The sequence below is a fragment of the Protomyctophum parallelum genome (genome assembly GCF_964188405.1).
Source record: "Protomyctophum parallelum genome assembly, chromosome: 1".
Classification (NCBI taxonomy): Eukaryota; Metazoa; Chordata; class Actinopteri; order Myctophiformes; family Myctophidae; genus Protomyctophum; species Protomyctophum parallelum.
The window spans coordinates 21,851,382-21,865,905 of NC_139697.1; the positions used below are offsets into that span (position 1 = coordinate 21,851,382).

The 14,524-nt window shown below is 41.7% G+C and overlaps 1 protein-coding gene across 3 annotated transcripts in view; it reads right to left on the reverse strand.

The window, feature by feature from the left end:
* Nucleotides 1–5,767: 5,767 nt before the first annotated feature.
* hepacam2 (HEPACAM family member 2) overlaps nt 5,768–14,524 on the reverse strand; it is a 48,863-nt gene continuing 40,106 nt past the window's right edge. For all 3 annotated transcript variants that reach the window (XM_083764397.1, XM_083764395.1, XM_083764396.1), the window contains 6 exons: nt 12,737–13,033; nt 9,844–9,969; nt 7,658–7,679; nt 7,481–7,515; nt 7,048–7,121; nt 5,768–6,675 (listed from right to left, as the gene is read on the reverse strand). In XM_083764397.1, the coding sequence (XP_083620523.1) occupies nt 6,580–6,675; nt 7,048–7,121; nt 7,481–7,515; nt 7,658–7,679; nt 9,844–9,969; nt 12,737–13,033 (650 nt within the window). In that variant the 3' untranslated portion in view covers nt 5,768–6,579. The remainder of the gene's footprint in view (nt 6,676–7,047; nt 7,122–7,480; nt 7,516–7,657; nt 7,680–9,843; nt 9,970–12,736; nt 13,034–14,524) is intronic.

Sequence of the window (14,524 nt, forward strand, 5' to 3'; positions counted from 1 at the left end):
ACTGAAAAAACGTGTGTCGATCAGAAGGCTACTATACTATATATATAAGATCCCTTGACCGGGTGTCTATTTCAAACACAAAGTGTTTTTTACCTGCCTGTCAAAGTGTCATGTAACTGCCTGTAATAATTTCACCCCCCTCCCAATCTAAGTAGTGGACAGTATTAGGATGTTGATATTCATTTTGTATGCATCCTTAGGGCCCCAAATTACACCTAGATCAAGGACCCCAGGGGGTCCCCAAACCACACTTTGATAACCAGTCTTGGTTATTATTATTTAAGTTATAGTATATTGCTATTATTTGTCATGACACTTGGTGGTAGCAGTTTAACCTGATACACAAGTACATTCTATTGTGTGTATACTGTGCTGTATATTTATATAAGTGCAGTAATTACAGTAGGTGATATTTAAAATATAAAATTGTATTCCTCAGTTACAAATGTTTTTTTCTCTATAGCAATTTGATGAGTAGCCTATATTGTTATCAAAAATATCTAAATTATAAATATTATTTTAGCATCCAGCTTTGACTCTGAGCTGGCACACTTGTATTGCACATGGATGTACTGCAGCGGCGTGGAGTCCGGGGGTGCTGACTGCTGAGGGCTGGAGCACCCACTGACACAATGGGCGCGTTAGGAAATAGCGTACTGAGCGCACCATGCAATGCAAACTAATAGGCGAGTGCGCTCCCGCACATGGGGGCGGGGCAGGGCGGGGCTCAGGAGGTAGAGCAGGTCGTCCAATGATCCATGGGTCGGCGGTTCGAATCCCGGCTCCTCCTGTCCACATGTCGAAGTGTCCTTGAGCAAGACACTGAACCCCAAATTTCTCCCAATGTGCTGGTTGATACCTTGCATGGCTTCCGCCGCAATCGGTGTATGAATGTGTGTGGGAATGGGTGAATGTAATGCACAATCTACATATATGTAAAGAGCCTTGGATAAAGGCGCTATATAAATGCACCATTTACCATTTACCACCCGCTGCCGTTATAAGAACTTTCCGCGCCTGATGTACTGTACATTAAAGATTAGAACCTTGACAGATACCTGTAACTGTCAGGACAATCTGAGAACCCATCGTCAAAGAATAAAGGAGAAACAGCACCCTCTTTTCCTTGAATTTGATTGACGCCCGTTAACACAAAAAATGCTGGAAACGTATCCATACGCTTTATTAATATCGAACGCCGTACGCGCGAAGCGTATGTATACGTTTTATACGTTTTTTTATTGCTTACTGTACATCAACGTCCTATGCTCCAGGACACCGAGGAAAATAACAGCGATCGTCTCCAGGAAGCTCCAATATGTGATCCGGGAGTAAAAAGCCCCTCCCTCCTGAAAAGAGGTCTGTCTGTGGCGAAGACGCTCCCTCCTCCAATGCCTCCATTACACGTATGGGTCTGCACGGCAACGGCATAGACCAACGCAGATGTCAGGGCATCTAAAATGGAGTTACCCATCTAGTAGTAGTCTAGTGTCTGTGAATACACTCGATTCCCCCTCCCCTCCTGTTTCTACATGGTTTCTCCCGAGGAATCTTTGTGGGGGGAGTCTGAGTCTCTTCTGCCCGGATCGCATTGCAGTTTGAGTTCCCTGGCCCCAGGCCACACTGCGCCTTGTAATCGCCTTGCACCGCTCTCTCATTCTCGGAAAAAGATATAACGCAGTCGTGTCGATTTGCCCTCTGCCAGTATATAAACCAAGAATAATCTTCAACGATCGCCATTTCATAACGTTTTCAACACGCACACGGCACACGCCATGATCAACTAACTGCCTGGCTACGTCTTCAGTCTTCACCAGCCATCGCTATCCGTTGTGTGGATCGCCATCGCGTCTTCACTTTGTTTGTTTGGGCAAGAAGCACGATCAGCGATGGAAAAGAGCTTTATATCCACGGCAGATAAGTAATGACGTATTATCGAAGGACCGCCATGATCAACTTACTGCCTACGTCTTCGTCAGCCAATGCAGCCATCATCGCTATCCGTTGTGTGATTGTGGATGTAGGCTATATCCACGGTATCGAGAGAGACGCCCGGCTGTGATATAGGTCTTATCACTGCAATTATAATGAATAAAAAGGCTACAATCACACAACGGATAGCGATGGCTGCATTGGCTGGTGACAACGTAGCCTCGGTCCCAGGCAGTTAGTTGATCATGGCGGTCCCTCGATAATACGTCATTACTTATCTGCCGTGGATAAAACTCTTTTCCATCGCTGATCTCTGCTTCTTTGCCCAAACAAAGTGAAGATAGCGTTGTCCAACAAAGCAGCCAGTTATTTGATCATCTCTCTCTCCTGTGCTTCTTTCCTCAAACATGTCCAGACATGTCAACCTCAACCACTAAACTCACCGATCCAGTAACGCATCTCACCGTTATACTATCGTTCTGAAGGCAGATATAAAAATAAACATAAATAAATTATTGTCATATACATACTACACACTGAATGAAAGCCCTAATTGTCTACTTTTAGGAGGAAAACAAATACATAATATTGATCCCATGTACAGTTTGTCAGTAGGATATTGAATGCAGTTGTTCAGGTCCAACTATTATTCACAAAATAAGGCCTATAGCGACATGTACATATTATATACCGTATGAAACAGAAGACCCTCTGCTTTCATAAGAAAAAAACTAATACTGTAATAATAATAAAAATCACACCCCTGTGAAGTGAGCATTTCCTCATGAAGTTATCATAGCGAGTTATAAAGGTTTAAAGTCACAGAGATTGACAGGCAGATATAAACATAAATAAATTATTATCATATACATACTACACACTGAATGAAAGCCCTGAATGTCTACTTTTAGGAGGAAAACAAATATACAAATATATACAAATATAGTTTGTCAGTAATTGGCTATTGAATGCAGCTTGCGCCCACCAGAGAGGATTTCAGAAAATGCATGGACCAGAAGAACTATTATTCACAAAATAAGGCCTATAGCGAAATGTACATACTATATACCGTATGAAACAGATAATAATGAAAATCACACCCCTGTGAAGTGAGCAGTGCAATGTTGCGCAACATTGCACTGCTCACTTCACAGGGGTGTGATTTTCATTATTATTACAGTAGAAGTATTTTTCTTATGAAAGCAGAGAGTCTTCTGTTTCATACGGTATATAGTATGTACATTTCGCTATAGGCCTTATTTTGTGAATAATAGTTCTTCTGGTCCATGCATTTTCTGAAATCCTCTCTGGTGGGCGCAAGCTGCATTCAATAGCCAATTACTGACAAACTATACATGGGACCATGTGTATTTGTTTTCCTCCTAAAAGTAGACATTCAGGGCTTTCATTCAGTGTGTAGTATGTATATGATATTATTTGTGTTCATTTTTATATCTGTCTGTCAATGTCTGTCAACTTCAACCTTCCATATCTCTGCTGTTTTTTCAAGCGAGCAGCGTGCCTTCAAAAGCAGGTTTTAGAAAAAGGTCAATATCTCCAGAATGGAAGATGGTAGAATCATAATTTTTTTTTTAAATTGAAGTGGACATGTTTGGCCTACTTTTTATTTATGCGATGTGATTCTCGCTATAAGAGGCCCCTCGCTGTGGGCCCCTAAAAAGTTCAAAAGTCCAATGTTAATCGCTTAGCACCAGCAAGCCTGAGCAAATAGAAAACTCTAGCATACAATGTGTTAACAGTCTGTCTCGAGAGACTATGCTGTCTGTCGGGATAACTGTTTGAGAGACTTTAAATATATGCATTGTTATATTCATACACATACTCGCTGTCGACACTGTACATTCTCATCACTGTTGTCTTACTGTACATATTTCATTGGTGATAAATAGTCTATTCATTCTGAATCGTAGATACTATCGTATCTTATTTTAACTTATGGTAAATGGTGCATTTATTGCCTTTATCCAAGGCGCTTTGCATAGATTGTGCATTACATTCACCCATTCACACACACATTCATACACCGATTGTGGCGTACCAAGGTACCAACCAGCACATCGGGAGCAATTTGGGGTTCAGTGTCTTGCCCAAGGACACTTCGACATGTAGACAGGAGGAGCCGGGATCCGAACCGCCGAACCATGGATCATTGGACGACCTGCTCTACCTCTTGAGCCAGTCCACAGTCGCCCATTATCTTATCTTATCACTTACTGCAAAGTCTCGTCCATAAGATTTTAAATGTCTCCAAAATCGTGTCTATAATTCGAAGAAAATAAATTTGTTAAGGGCCATGCAAATCTAGAATTGTGCCAATCGCCCCCTCATCACAGGGAGTTATTCTGAGCACGTCTTGGCTGAATGCAGGCAGAATACACCCCAGACATAACCAGGCACACTAGTGGCCTCTAGTTCCTGTTTAATGATGCCTCGGGTTATTTCCCAGTCAAATGAAGAAGGCGAGGCACAAACTCTCCTTGGGGTGGATTTATTCTACACTGTTGTTTGTTATAGCCATCCATCCACAGCACGGAGCCTCCCTTAAAGCATACACCGAGACGGAACAGATGGCAACCCCTACCAGGAGATACCACTTTAAACATACAGCAATCTCAACTGGCCGTGCAGGGGCAGCTAAGCTATAATTACTGCTAGACTCAATCAACTGCATGATTGTTATTCAAGGAAAGGTTCACCCCTATCCACGAGATAGAATAAATCAATATGGATAATAACCCAGCCATGCATTTTGTGAAGATCCATATTGAATATAAATGTAACCCCAATCTACTGTATGATTTGCCATGACTTGGTCTGGAATAGCAAACCGGAGTTTTGCTATTGAGTTTTTTGGTTTTTAGAGGTCATGTTCTCTTGGAATACAAATCACTAATTTTAATCATGATGGCATTTTAAACACTCTTAAGAGCAATCTCTGTGCCCCTATCCCTCTCTGGACATGATATTCTTGAGTGTTAATTTAAAACAGACCCTCAACAGGTACATTTTTACGCTCTGAGTTACAGTAGCCTAAATGAACAGTCCAGATTTGACTCTTCAAAACCCCTCTCCTTGTCTCTCTCCCTCCCACACACATACTGTACGCATCTATTTGGGACTATAGGTATCAGCAGGAGCAGGTGGAGGGCATTCTGCCGCCTGCTGAACCATCCGTCTGTCAGTCCCTCTCTCTAGCTACACAAGCAACACAGCAACAATACGTCTGCAACCATTTATGATTATTTTAGGTGTATTTATTTTTTATACTGTGTTCCCTATGTAATGTTATGTAAATGTATTCCACTGTTTGACTGTCCGTTTTGTGTTTCCTGTGAGGACTGCGGATGAAAATGAGCAACTGTGCTATATCAGGTGTATTTACGTCCATGTGACGTCCATTGATATGCATTGTCCTGTCCAAATAAACAAATAAAAATAAGTCCTTATTGACTTCTGCGTGATATACACTCGCGGTATTCATAAAGTGGCGTGCAGATGAACTGTATGCGATAGACTCTTAAGTTCATCCTACATTTTCTTTTTAATACAGGCTGGCTACCGCGTTAGAATTGTAAGCTGGACAGATTTATTATCCACAGCCAAACTCTATCAGCATCTGTTCTGACTAGCGGATTGCACTATGGATTAACCCATTCTGACCTGAGATCAGATTCATACGAGGTTTCCACTGGACACACACTGGTCTGATTAAGCACCGATACCGTTTTGTTGATTCACCTCAAATAAATGAAGGCAAGCATGTTGCTGGTTGGTCGCCAGAAATAATGACCTGAACTTTCGTCGACTCACAATATCAAACTATTATAAATTTATTCAAATACAAAAAGCACACATGTAAATGGAAACTGTACAATAACTTAGGAATCAGGATCCGTTGTCCCTCACACAATATTGGTGAAATATTGTTGAAATGAAGAACTGCTACATTCATGAAGACACATTTTTCATAGATACAGTAACATATCCAGTGAAAATACTTTAGTAGACGCATATGAAATCCATAGAGAATCTGCAGTATAAATCCTTATACAATATTTACAGTTTGACACCATGTTCATCGGTACATTCTCACTGTACCTATATTCCATGCCGTATAAAATGCATTGTTCCAAACGCCTGCAAAACAGACTATCTTTCGGGGAAGGCTCAGAATAGAATCACAGAATTTGTATATCTTTGTAATACTAACTGTGCTTAGATAACACATAAAATCCTCGTATTTTAAATTAAATAAATATTTGAAATAAGTAGGCCATAGGAAGAGTGCCAGCTTGCAGCGGGCACAATGCAACACAAGGCATATGAGCAACAACTCGCATGGACAACAGGCACAATTTGAGATGGCTTTAGCATTTGGTGTACACTTTTACACACAAATGTCAAGCCATATTTAAGCTCACAATGATGTCAACGAAAGACATTTAACATCCGTGCAAAAATATCAGGGCAATAATAGTGCGTGATCAGGTTGATTGCCCACATAAAACTCCTTCATCCTTTGTGACAAAAAAAGGATAATTGAAACAAGTGCTTCGGGCTCTGCAGGTAACAGAGAGAGAGACACCTGCTACGTGCTCGAGTCTCTATTCGTCGTTGAAAGTCACTTCAGGTGGGGGTTTCAGGAACATGCCTGATGACGTCATAGATGGTCATGTGGAGATCCTGAACTGTCTCTAGGCGGGCAAGAGATCTGCATGATGCCTGTAGAAGACAAGAGACACATGGAGATTAACCCATTTATAGGACTGAGACCAGATTCTACAAATGTCTTCTACATCCTGACAGTTTTCTGTGTCAGTGGTTCTCAAAGAGTTTCATGTCAAGGACCAAAAAAACTAGATGTAATTGGCCGCCGACCGCCATCTGAAAATATGTTGTTCTATAGCGACCCCCCGGAAGCAAAGACTTGAGTTAAAAACATTTACGTTCTGAAAGAATATATAATCAAAGATTTATGCCACATTTTCACGGTTTATCTGCTCTTTTCCCGTCCTGAATGGGTTAAGACTGCCCTTGAAAACTGGATGAAAAATAAGCTATTGCTGAAACCACGACTAAATAATAATAGCCTACCTGTGTGGATTCCATTTTACCAGGGATGGAGACAAACTCATAGATGCCAAAGTCCTCAGTTGCATCCTCATGACCTGGTGACAGAAGTGATCCAATGTCAGTGAACTTCCATTCCATTCGCTAATGGCAAGTTACCCGAAGCACTCAAACCACTTCAGCAAATCCTAATTCATACTTTGTCACATGTTGTTCGATGAAATGTTACGGGGTCTAAATGAGCCCTTAAATGACGTCAAACCCACAACTTTCTTTTCAGCTAGTTTCCTTGAGACCAAAACCAAACCCCAAGACAATTATTTTAAAGAATTAATAGAATTTTCACTATTGAGTCATTAACTGAATGCTTCATAATGTCTTTACAAGGCCAGCAAGTATGCTTATTAAAATGACTTATATGTTAACAAATAAGTTATGAGGTGCAGAGGTACCTTACCTGAACGATGTGGCCGTTTCTGTTCTGCTAGCGGTCTGCAACAGAGAGGCAAACAAAGCCGTTAATTCAAATGTATGGTGTAATTACAGCATAGTATGCACATTAGATGTATTAACTTTATATGGCCAGGCTTGTAGAAGGCCGGCCTATATGGCCAGGCCTCATTTGTAATCTTACCGATTGTAGATGCTCATGATCACTGTTGATTGAAGGGGAGAGAGAGAGAGAGAGAGAGAGAGAGAGAGAGGGAGAGAGAGAGAGAGGGGGGGGGATTAGAAACAGGAACGTTTCTATTTACCATTCCACTGTGTCTTGGCTCTGGTTCCCTTCAACTGATAATAAATGTCAACATCAAAGGCGTCTAACTGTGGCAGCTGTTAGTCTTACCATAAGCAAGCTGTGGTACAGTTTTCATGCTAGTTAACTTGTCAAGCAAGGTTCAAGATTCACATTCTAGTGCCCACTCTGTGGTCTGTGGCTTTGCAATTTAAACCACCACCCCAATACAGTTATGAAGCTGAGAAAAAGAGGAACTAACCAGGTGCTCAATGGAGATAGCAAAACGTGATAATGATAAAAAGGTGCTCACACGGATCAAAAACGGGAGCAAGACATAGATAAAAAGAGAGGATCCGGGCACTCAAAGTTAAAAAACAACGAGGAAAGCCTTTATTGAATTAAAAAGGCAACTGCCAACATGTTTCGACCAACAAGGTCTTCATCAGGGCAAGAAAGAGTTATGAAGCTACTGCCTAATTCGAAAGGGGCAGCATTTGGTCCTGAACGTAGTGGAAATGTGCGTGCAAAGTTTCACGGCAATAGACCTTTAGCTAAGCCCCTCCCCAAACTGCTATGTTCCAATCACAGCTAAGCATAACACGGGTTAGAGTAGACAAACAAAAGAAATGTCACGCACATATTTTTCCAGTGCATACAGCAGGCCTTGTTGACGGATTTGGAAGAGATTTTGAAGGTCTGTTTCCAAAAATGAACCAGTAATTATTCTATGATGTTTACTTTCCTGTCTGGAAAGTGTGCAACCCATGGGGTGAGGGCGGGGCTTAGCTAAAGGTCTATTAGACGCCGCGCCTGATGAAGGTCTGACGACCGAAACGTTGCTCAATAAAATCTAAACTCAAGTGAAGACAGTGTGCAGGATTCTTTTTCTCTACTTATCACTTCCAGTTATCCGACGCTCCTGTCCATTGTATGTGTGCAGAAGGACATTTTCTTATAATGGAATATGAAAATTCAGACAGATCCGTCTCGATCACATGACCATAAAGACCATTGTGTACCGATAGTTGGATACAATCTGAAGGACTAATTTAAAAAAGAAATCTTTTCACATAAGCGGGCCTCCTGGTGGGCCTATATAAAAGGCAGGTGTTCACTGGGATCAGTGCAAATCTAAGAAGACACAAAATCAAATTTATAGAGGAATCTTGAATCTTGCACTCGGGGTTAGCTAGGAAATATATTGCAATAACATGGAAGTCTGACTCCCCCCCCCCCCCACCTATCGCAAGATGGTTCTCAGAAATGAACAGTTGTGTTCCTCTTGAGAAGATTACTTGTCTTTTGAGAAATTCGAAAGGGTTTGAAACATTTTTGAAGATTTGGCAAGATTTGAATTGTATGGAAAAACTGTCCTTACCTGTATCAGATATGTTATAGGTTAGTTATTTTCAGCTATATCAGTCTTTTATCATTATTATTATTGTTATTATTATGCTTTAACGAACGGTGCTGTCTTCTATGTATGTGGGTTTGTATGTGGGGAGGAGGGAGGGTTGTGGGCGGGTGGTATGTGTATTTTGTGAAAAATTGAAAATAAAAACAAAATATGTATATATAAAAAAGGCAGGTGTGATAAACTAGAAGCTTGTGCGTCTAATGCAGTCTAACGCCTCGTGTCCGACTGTGTTGTTGCTGTTTCTCCGTGAATATCGTGTGTCCGAGTGAGACATACACACACACAAAGCGTACGTTTTGTGATTGCGTGCTCACCGCAATCGCTCCATCGCGTGTGCGGTTGTAAAGGCACTTCCGGCACTTCCATACTCTGCATACGTGACAGACGGTGTATGACTTGGCCACCTGAACTGTGCGCGAAGTTGCGCGTGCACAACATCTCAATTGTATACAGATAGATGCAGGGCAAACGTTTTTTTTTGGCCTCTAGGGATGTGCGCATAGTAGTTTTACACGGACCGGTACGAATCGGCCACACGAATCGGCCTGTTATAGCGCCACCATGGAGTGTCATTTCTTCCTTGGCCTATAGCGGGAACGTGCGTGCAAAATGTCACGGAAGTCACACGCCGTGTTTGCGTGAGATAAAACTATAATAAAAAACTCACCTCTCTTGGGATGGCAGGTTCTGCGGAGGAACACCAGCAGCATACAGCCAATGATGAACAGCGAGCAGACAGTGATGGCTGCCAGCGGGGACACAGGGTTGCTGTCCTGGATGTTCTTCCCAGGACCTGAATGGAAACAAGACCACAATTAAGGACTGTTTTTCGGTGATCCCTTTGGACGTACTCTGTACATTTCTGCCGATAAAGTATTCAATCAATCAATCAATCAATCTTGGCCTGGGAACATAAGGATGTTTTCATATTAGACATAATTATGGTAGTGCGGGGGCTCCCAAGACTTTCCATTTCTACGTTCAGAAGCACCACACTCAATATTGAGAAAGGAGAACCTTCTAGACGTTGCTATAATGAATGTTATTGAAAACCAATGCTTTGTTCTTGACTATTCTGCTTTTTATTCTTCTACGCAGACTCATACTCTAGTTTAGCTAACAGACGTTGCTTTCTCTTTTTAATGCAAATCTTTCATGACACAGTGACATTTGTTACACTGAGCCAACACAAGTACTTAAAACCTGTCGTTCATCTTTGACTCCAAAATACTGCAATGACAACCTTTTATGATCAGGGGTCACCAACATGTCCGTACACAGACAAAATGTGTCTGTGGCAAAGATGTGGCCTTGTGCGTGTCATATTTTATATTTTCTGTTTTACACACCATTATAATGTTCCTATTTACTTACCACTTACTGAATGTCAAGTCTCCAGGTTTTCTTCAGAATAAACATGGCAATTATTTATTATGACACCATGGCACATTAGGAGTCCACTAGTACTAGTCGTTCTCAATTGTTTTATTTGCGCAAAGACCCCCTTAACTCTGAGAGTGGACCTGTAAGGGTCTATTTGGTTCCATTTGAACACTCGTTACAGACCTGTTGGTCTGTTGGTCATTCAGGGCTATCTATTTATGTGTTTCTGGTAATATTATTGTCGACTCATTCTGTATGTCTGTGGCAAAAATGGAATGTTGACAAAAAATGTCCACCACGAGCCAACATGGCGATGACCCCTGTTTATGACATAGCCAGTATCAGCTGTAGTCATTGTGGTATGCCATCAGTATCACCAAGACAACAAATCAATCTCGCACAGAATACACAGAAACTCTGCATGCTATAAAACTTGGGTCAACAAACACAGCAGCTGTTAGCTGCTGTTTACCTTCCCATAGAGGCACTGGACGTTAGCAGCCTTCAAACCACACCGAGACTGCTACTTAGCAACTGACTGTTCAATGCAATATTTCATATCAACCATATCTCTTGAATCTAGTCGAGTCGTTCACAAACAGTTTCACGTCAAAGACCGCCAAATTGACACTTAATTATAGCCAACTCATTTGGTTCCAAACTATCACTTAGCTGGGGACCCCCTGGAACTCCCTCAAGGACCCCTGGGGGTCCCCGGACCACCACTTTTGGGAACCACTGTCTTAAATTACATTCATGATTCAATTCCGTCTCTGGTCATTTGGATTAACAAGCAGTTCGGAGCCTTCAAACCACAAGGCGCTGCCTCCGAACTACAGAGACCAATCCACTCGTCTCTTTTCTCTCTGAACACTGAACACTGACAGGTACGGTGACGGTGACATGAGGGACAAACTAGACAGTGCCAGTAGCCAGCCCATAGAGACCCATTGTGAACCCGGACATGTTGAGTACACCAAGGTGTTATGTTAGAAATGTTTAGTATGGGCCCCCAGTTTTAAGCCCAATGAGTGTTTTTTGGCAAAACTAATGCTTGGAATGGATTCAGCATCATGAAAACCCCCTAGTTTGACATGTCATATATATTCAAAATGTCATGATAGATAAAGCATGACATTTTGAATATTTTGCCTTCTATAGGTTGTTAATTGCCCAACATATGCAAGTTAGCATCCGGCAGTTTCTACATGCTGGGGACCCATACTAAACATTTCTAACATAAAACATTGGTGTACTCAACATGTCTGGGTTCACTTTTAGGCTACTAGGCTATATAGTATTCATCACTGTTAAACTATCTCCTCTGATCCCCTCATCAACCCCTTCTGCTTTTGGCATGACATCATCATGCGATTCCCAGATTCCACCACCAACGCTCCTCTCCAGTGGTGGAAAGTAACTAAGTACATGTACTCAAGCACTGTACTTAAGTACAATTTTGAGGTATTTGTTCTTTACTTGAGTATTTCCAGCTTCAAATACTTTTTACTTCTACTCCACTACATCTCAAAGCGAAAATGTGTACTTTTACTCCACTACAATTATTTGAAAACTGTAGTTACTAGTTTACTTTGGAGATATTTTTTTTTATTAGAAAACATATATTAACCACTTCAACCCTATATACATTTTGGTCATTTTAAAATACAAGCTCACAATGCGTCGCGATGCGACACATTGTGAGCTTGTAGATCGGCTATTTTCAAAAGATTTTGTACACATTTTGAACTTGTGGAATGGGACATTCTGCAATATGAGTACTTTTACTTTAAGAACATTTTGCTGCCGATACTTTTGTACTTTTACATTTTGAATGCGGGAATTCTACTTGTAACAGAGTACAACCACATTGCAGTATTTATACTTTTACTTAAGTAAAACATTTGAGTACTTTTTTTCCCACCAACGCTCACTCCTCTCCTGGCCAGAGCCATAGGTTAAGACAGAGTTACGACATTGAGGGGGCAGAAAACAGCCCGGTCACGTGGTTCATGTACTCGCACGAGCCCACGAGCCCAAAGCCGTATAAACTTCCGGTTTGTCCCTTTTCAACAGAAGTCTATATGTAGAAGAGCCTTGCCCCATGAAGTGAACGGAGTTGTCGTAACTCTGTCTTACTCTATATGGCTCTGCTCCTGGCCTGCATGTTCCCTCACCTGTCCTCGCCACCAGCAGCGTGAACTGGGCCTCGTCCTGCTTCTGCGTCACGTTGTTGAACGCCCGGCACAGGTAGTCCTCGGGCTGGGCCAGTCGGTAGGACGCCAGCACCTCCAGCCGGGGGCCTTCCGTGATGACCTGGCTGGCGTTGCGGCTCATGGAGATCCACACGTAGGTGTTGGGCGGGTTGGAGTCCGCCTGGCAGTCGAAGAACACCAGCTCGCCCGGGTTGATGGTGAACACCGCTCCGGTCCGCAGGCCCTGGCCCGAGTTCACCTCCAGGTTGTAAGGACCGTCTGGATTATTAGGAAAGGCGTTAAGTTCAGCAACAGAGCTTCATTATGCAGACTATAGTTTATTTCTGATGGATATACCCTTAAAAACCATAAAGATGGAGTGCCGTGGTTTTCGTATTTTCTCCAGTTTTTCATGCATGTGTTTATGAGGTGACAGTACATCGTTAGACTCCTTGGTGTGGTTGTTATGTGCAATGATGTCGTCCCTGTGTATTTAGGCTTTCTTCCAGTCAAACGGGCCAATGGAAAAAACAGTGATATAGTGACACCACAATATCATTCCCTCCCCTAACCCCTCCCCCTTTATCACACAACAACAGCTGTGGGTTCAGGTGGATCACCACCCATCACCAAACCAGGCATACTTAATGAACTGGTGGGCGTGTCCACATAAAAACGACATTTTAACAAATACTGTACACTTTTTTGAAAAAAGATCTTCCTCCTAATATAATAATAATAACTGATGATCATGTTTTAGGGTGGAAAAAAATCACGGCACTCCATCTTTAAACCCTATATACGTAATTGATAGCCCCTCCAGAAGATCTGTGCTTGACCTCGCCCGTAAATAGACAATCTACAAGTTCACAACTTGTAGATCTGCTATTTATTTCCTCAAATGTTTGCCTCAGAATAGGAATATATGGTTAAGGACAATGATAGTAAAAAAGTAAAATTCTGTTTGAAATGTGAAATACTTGCACGGTTTGCTTTTATTGTTTTTAGATTTTGTCTGTAGATGGAATTCACAGGCTATATGACTTCCCAATAAATATTCCATCCAGCAAACAATGGACAGGTATACTTTATGTCTAGTATTAAAAGCCTCCGTCATTATAATCCCTCGTCTCTGTCTCCAGGTGTTTAATAAATCAAATGAGCTTAACCCATTTTGGGCGGGAACCCCTTTTGGTGTTGCATTATGTAATGCTTCAGCTATTGAAAAATAGCAGATCTAGCACTACGAGCTTGTAGGTCTGCTATTTTTGAAGAATCGTGAAAAGTGACATGAAAGTGTTTGAGAACGACTGACAGTCAGGATTTAGAAGACATCTGCAGAATCGTTCCCGGGTCAAAATGTGCTTAAACTTACAACTGGTTAAGAGAGACTTTACTGGAAGCAACGATACAAATATGGCATGCTGAGAGAACACACAAACAATGCTGCTTTTATTTCGTGTGTTCCTGCAGGTCCTAAATGGAACATGGTCATAAAACAGACCGCGCGCTCGGGTGACGTTAGTCAGCCCTTAACATGCAACATTTCCAGTCAGTCCTCGGTGGGTGTGTTTGGTGAATCCATGCTCCGTCTAAAAAGACAACACTCCAATTCTATCGGAACGAAGTTCAAAATATAGTAAAGGAGAGCATGTTTTCAAAGGGGAAGAGGGAAAACTAAAATCAAATGTATTAGAAGTAGGTCATTCATTAAACAAAACTTAAATAAATGTAAATAGTAGCATTAATAATAATACATCTGGCTTTACT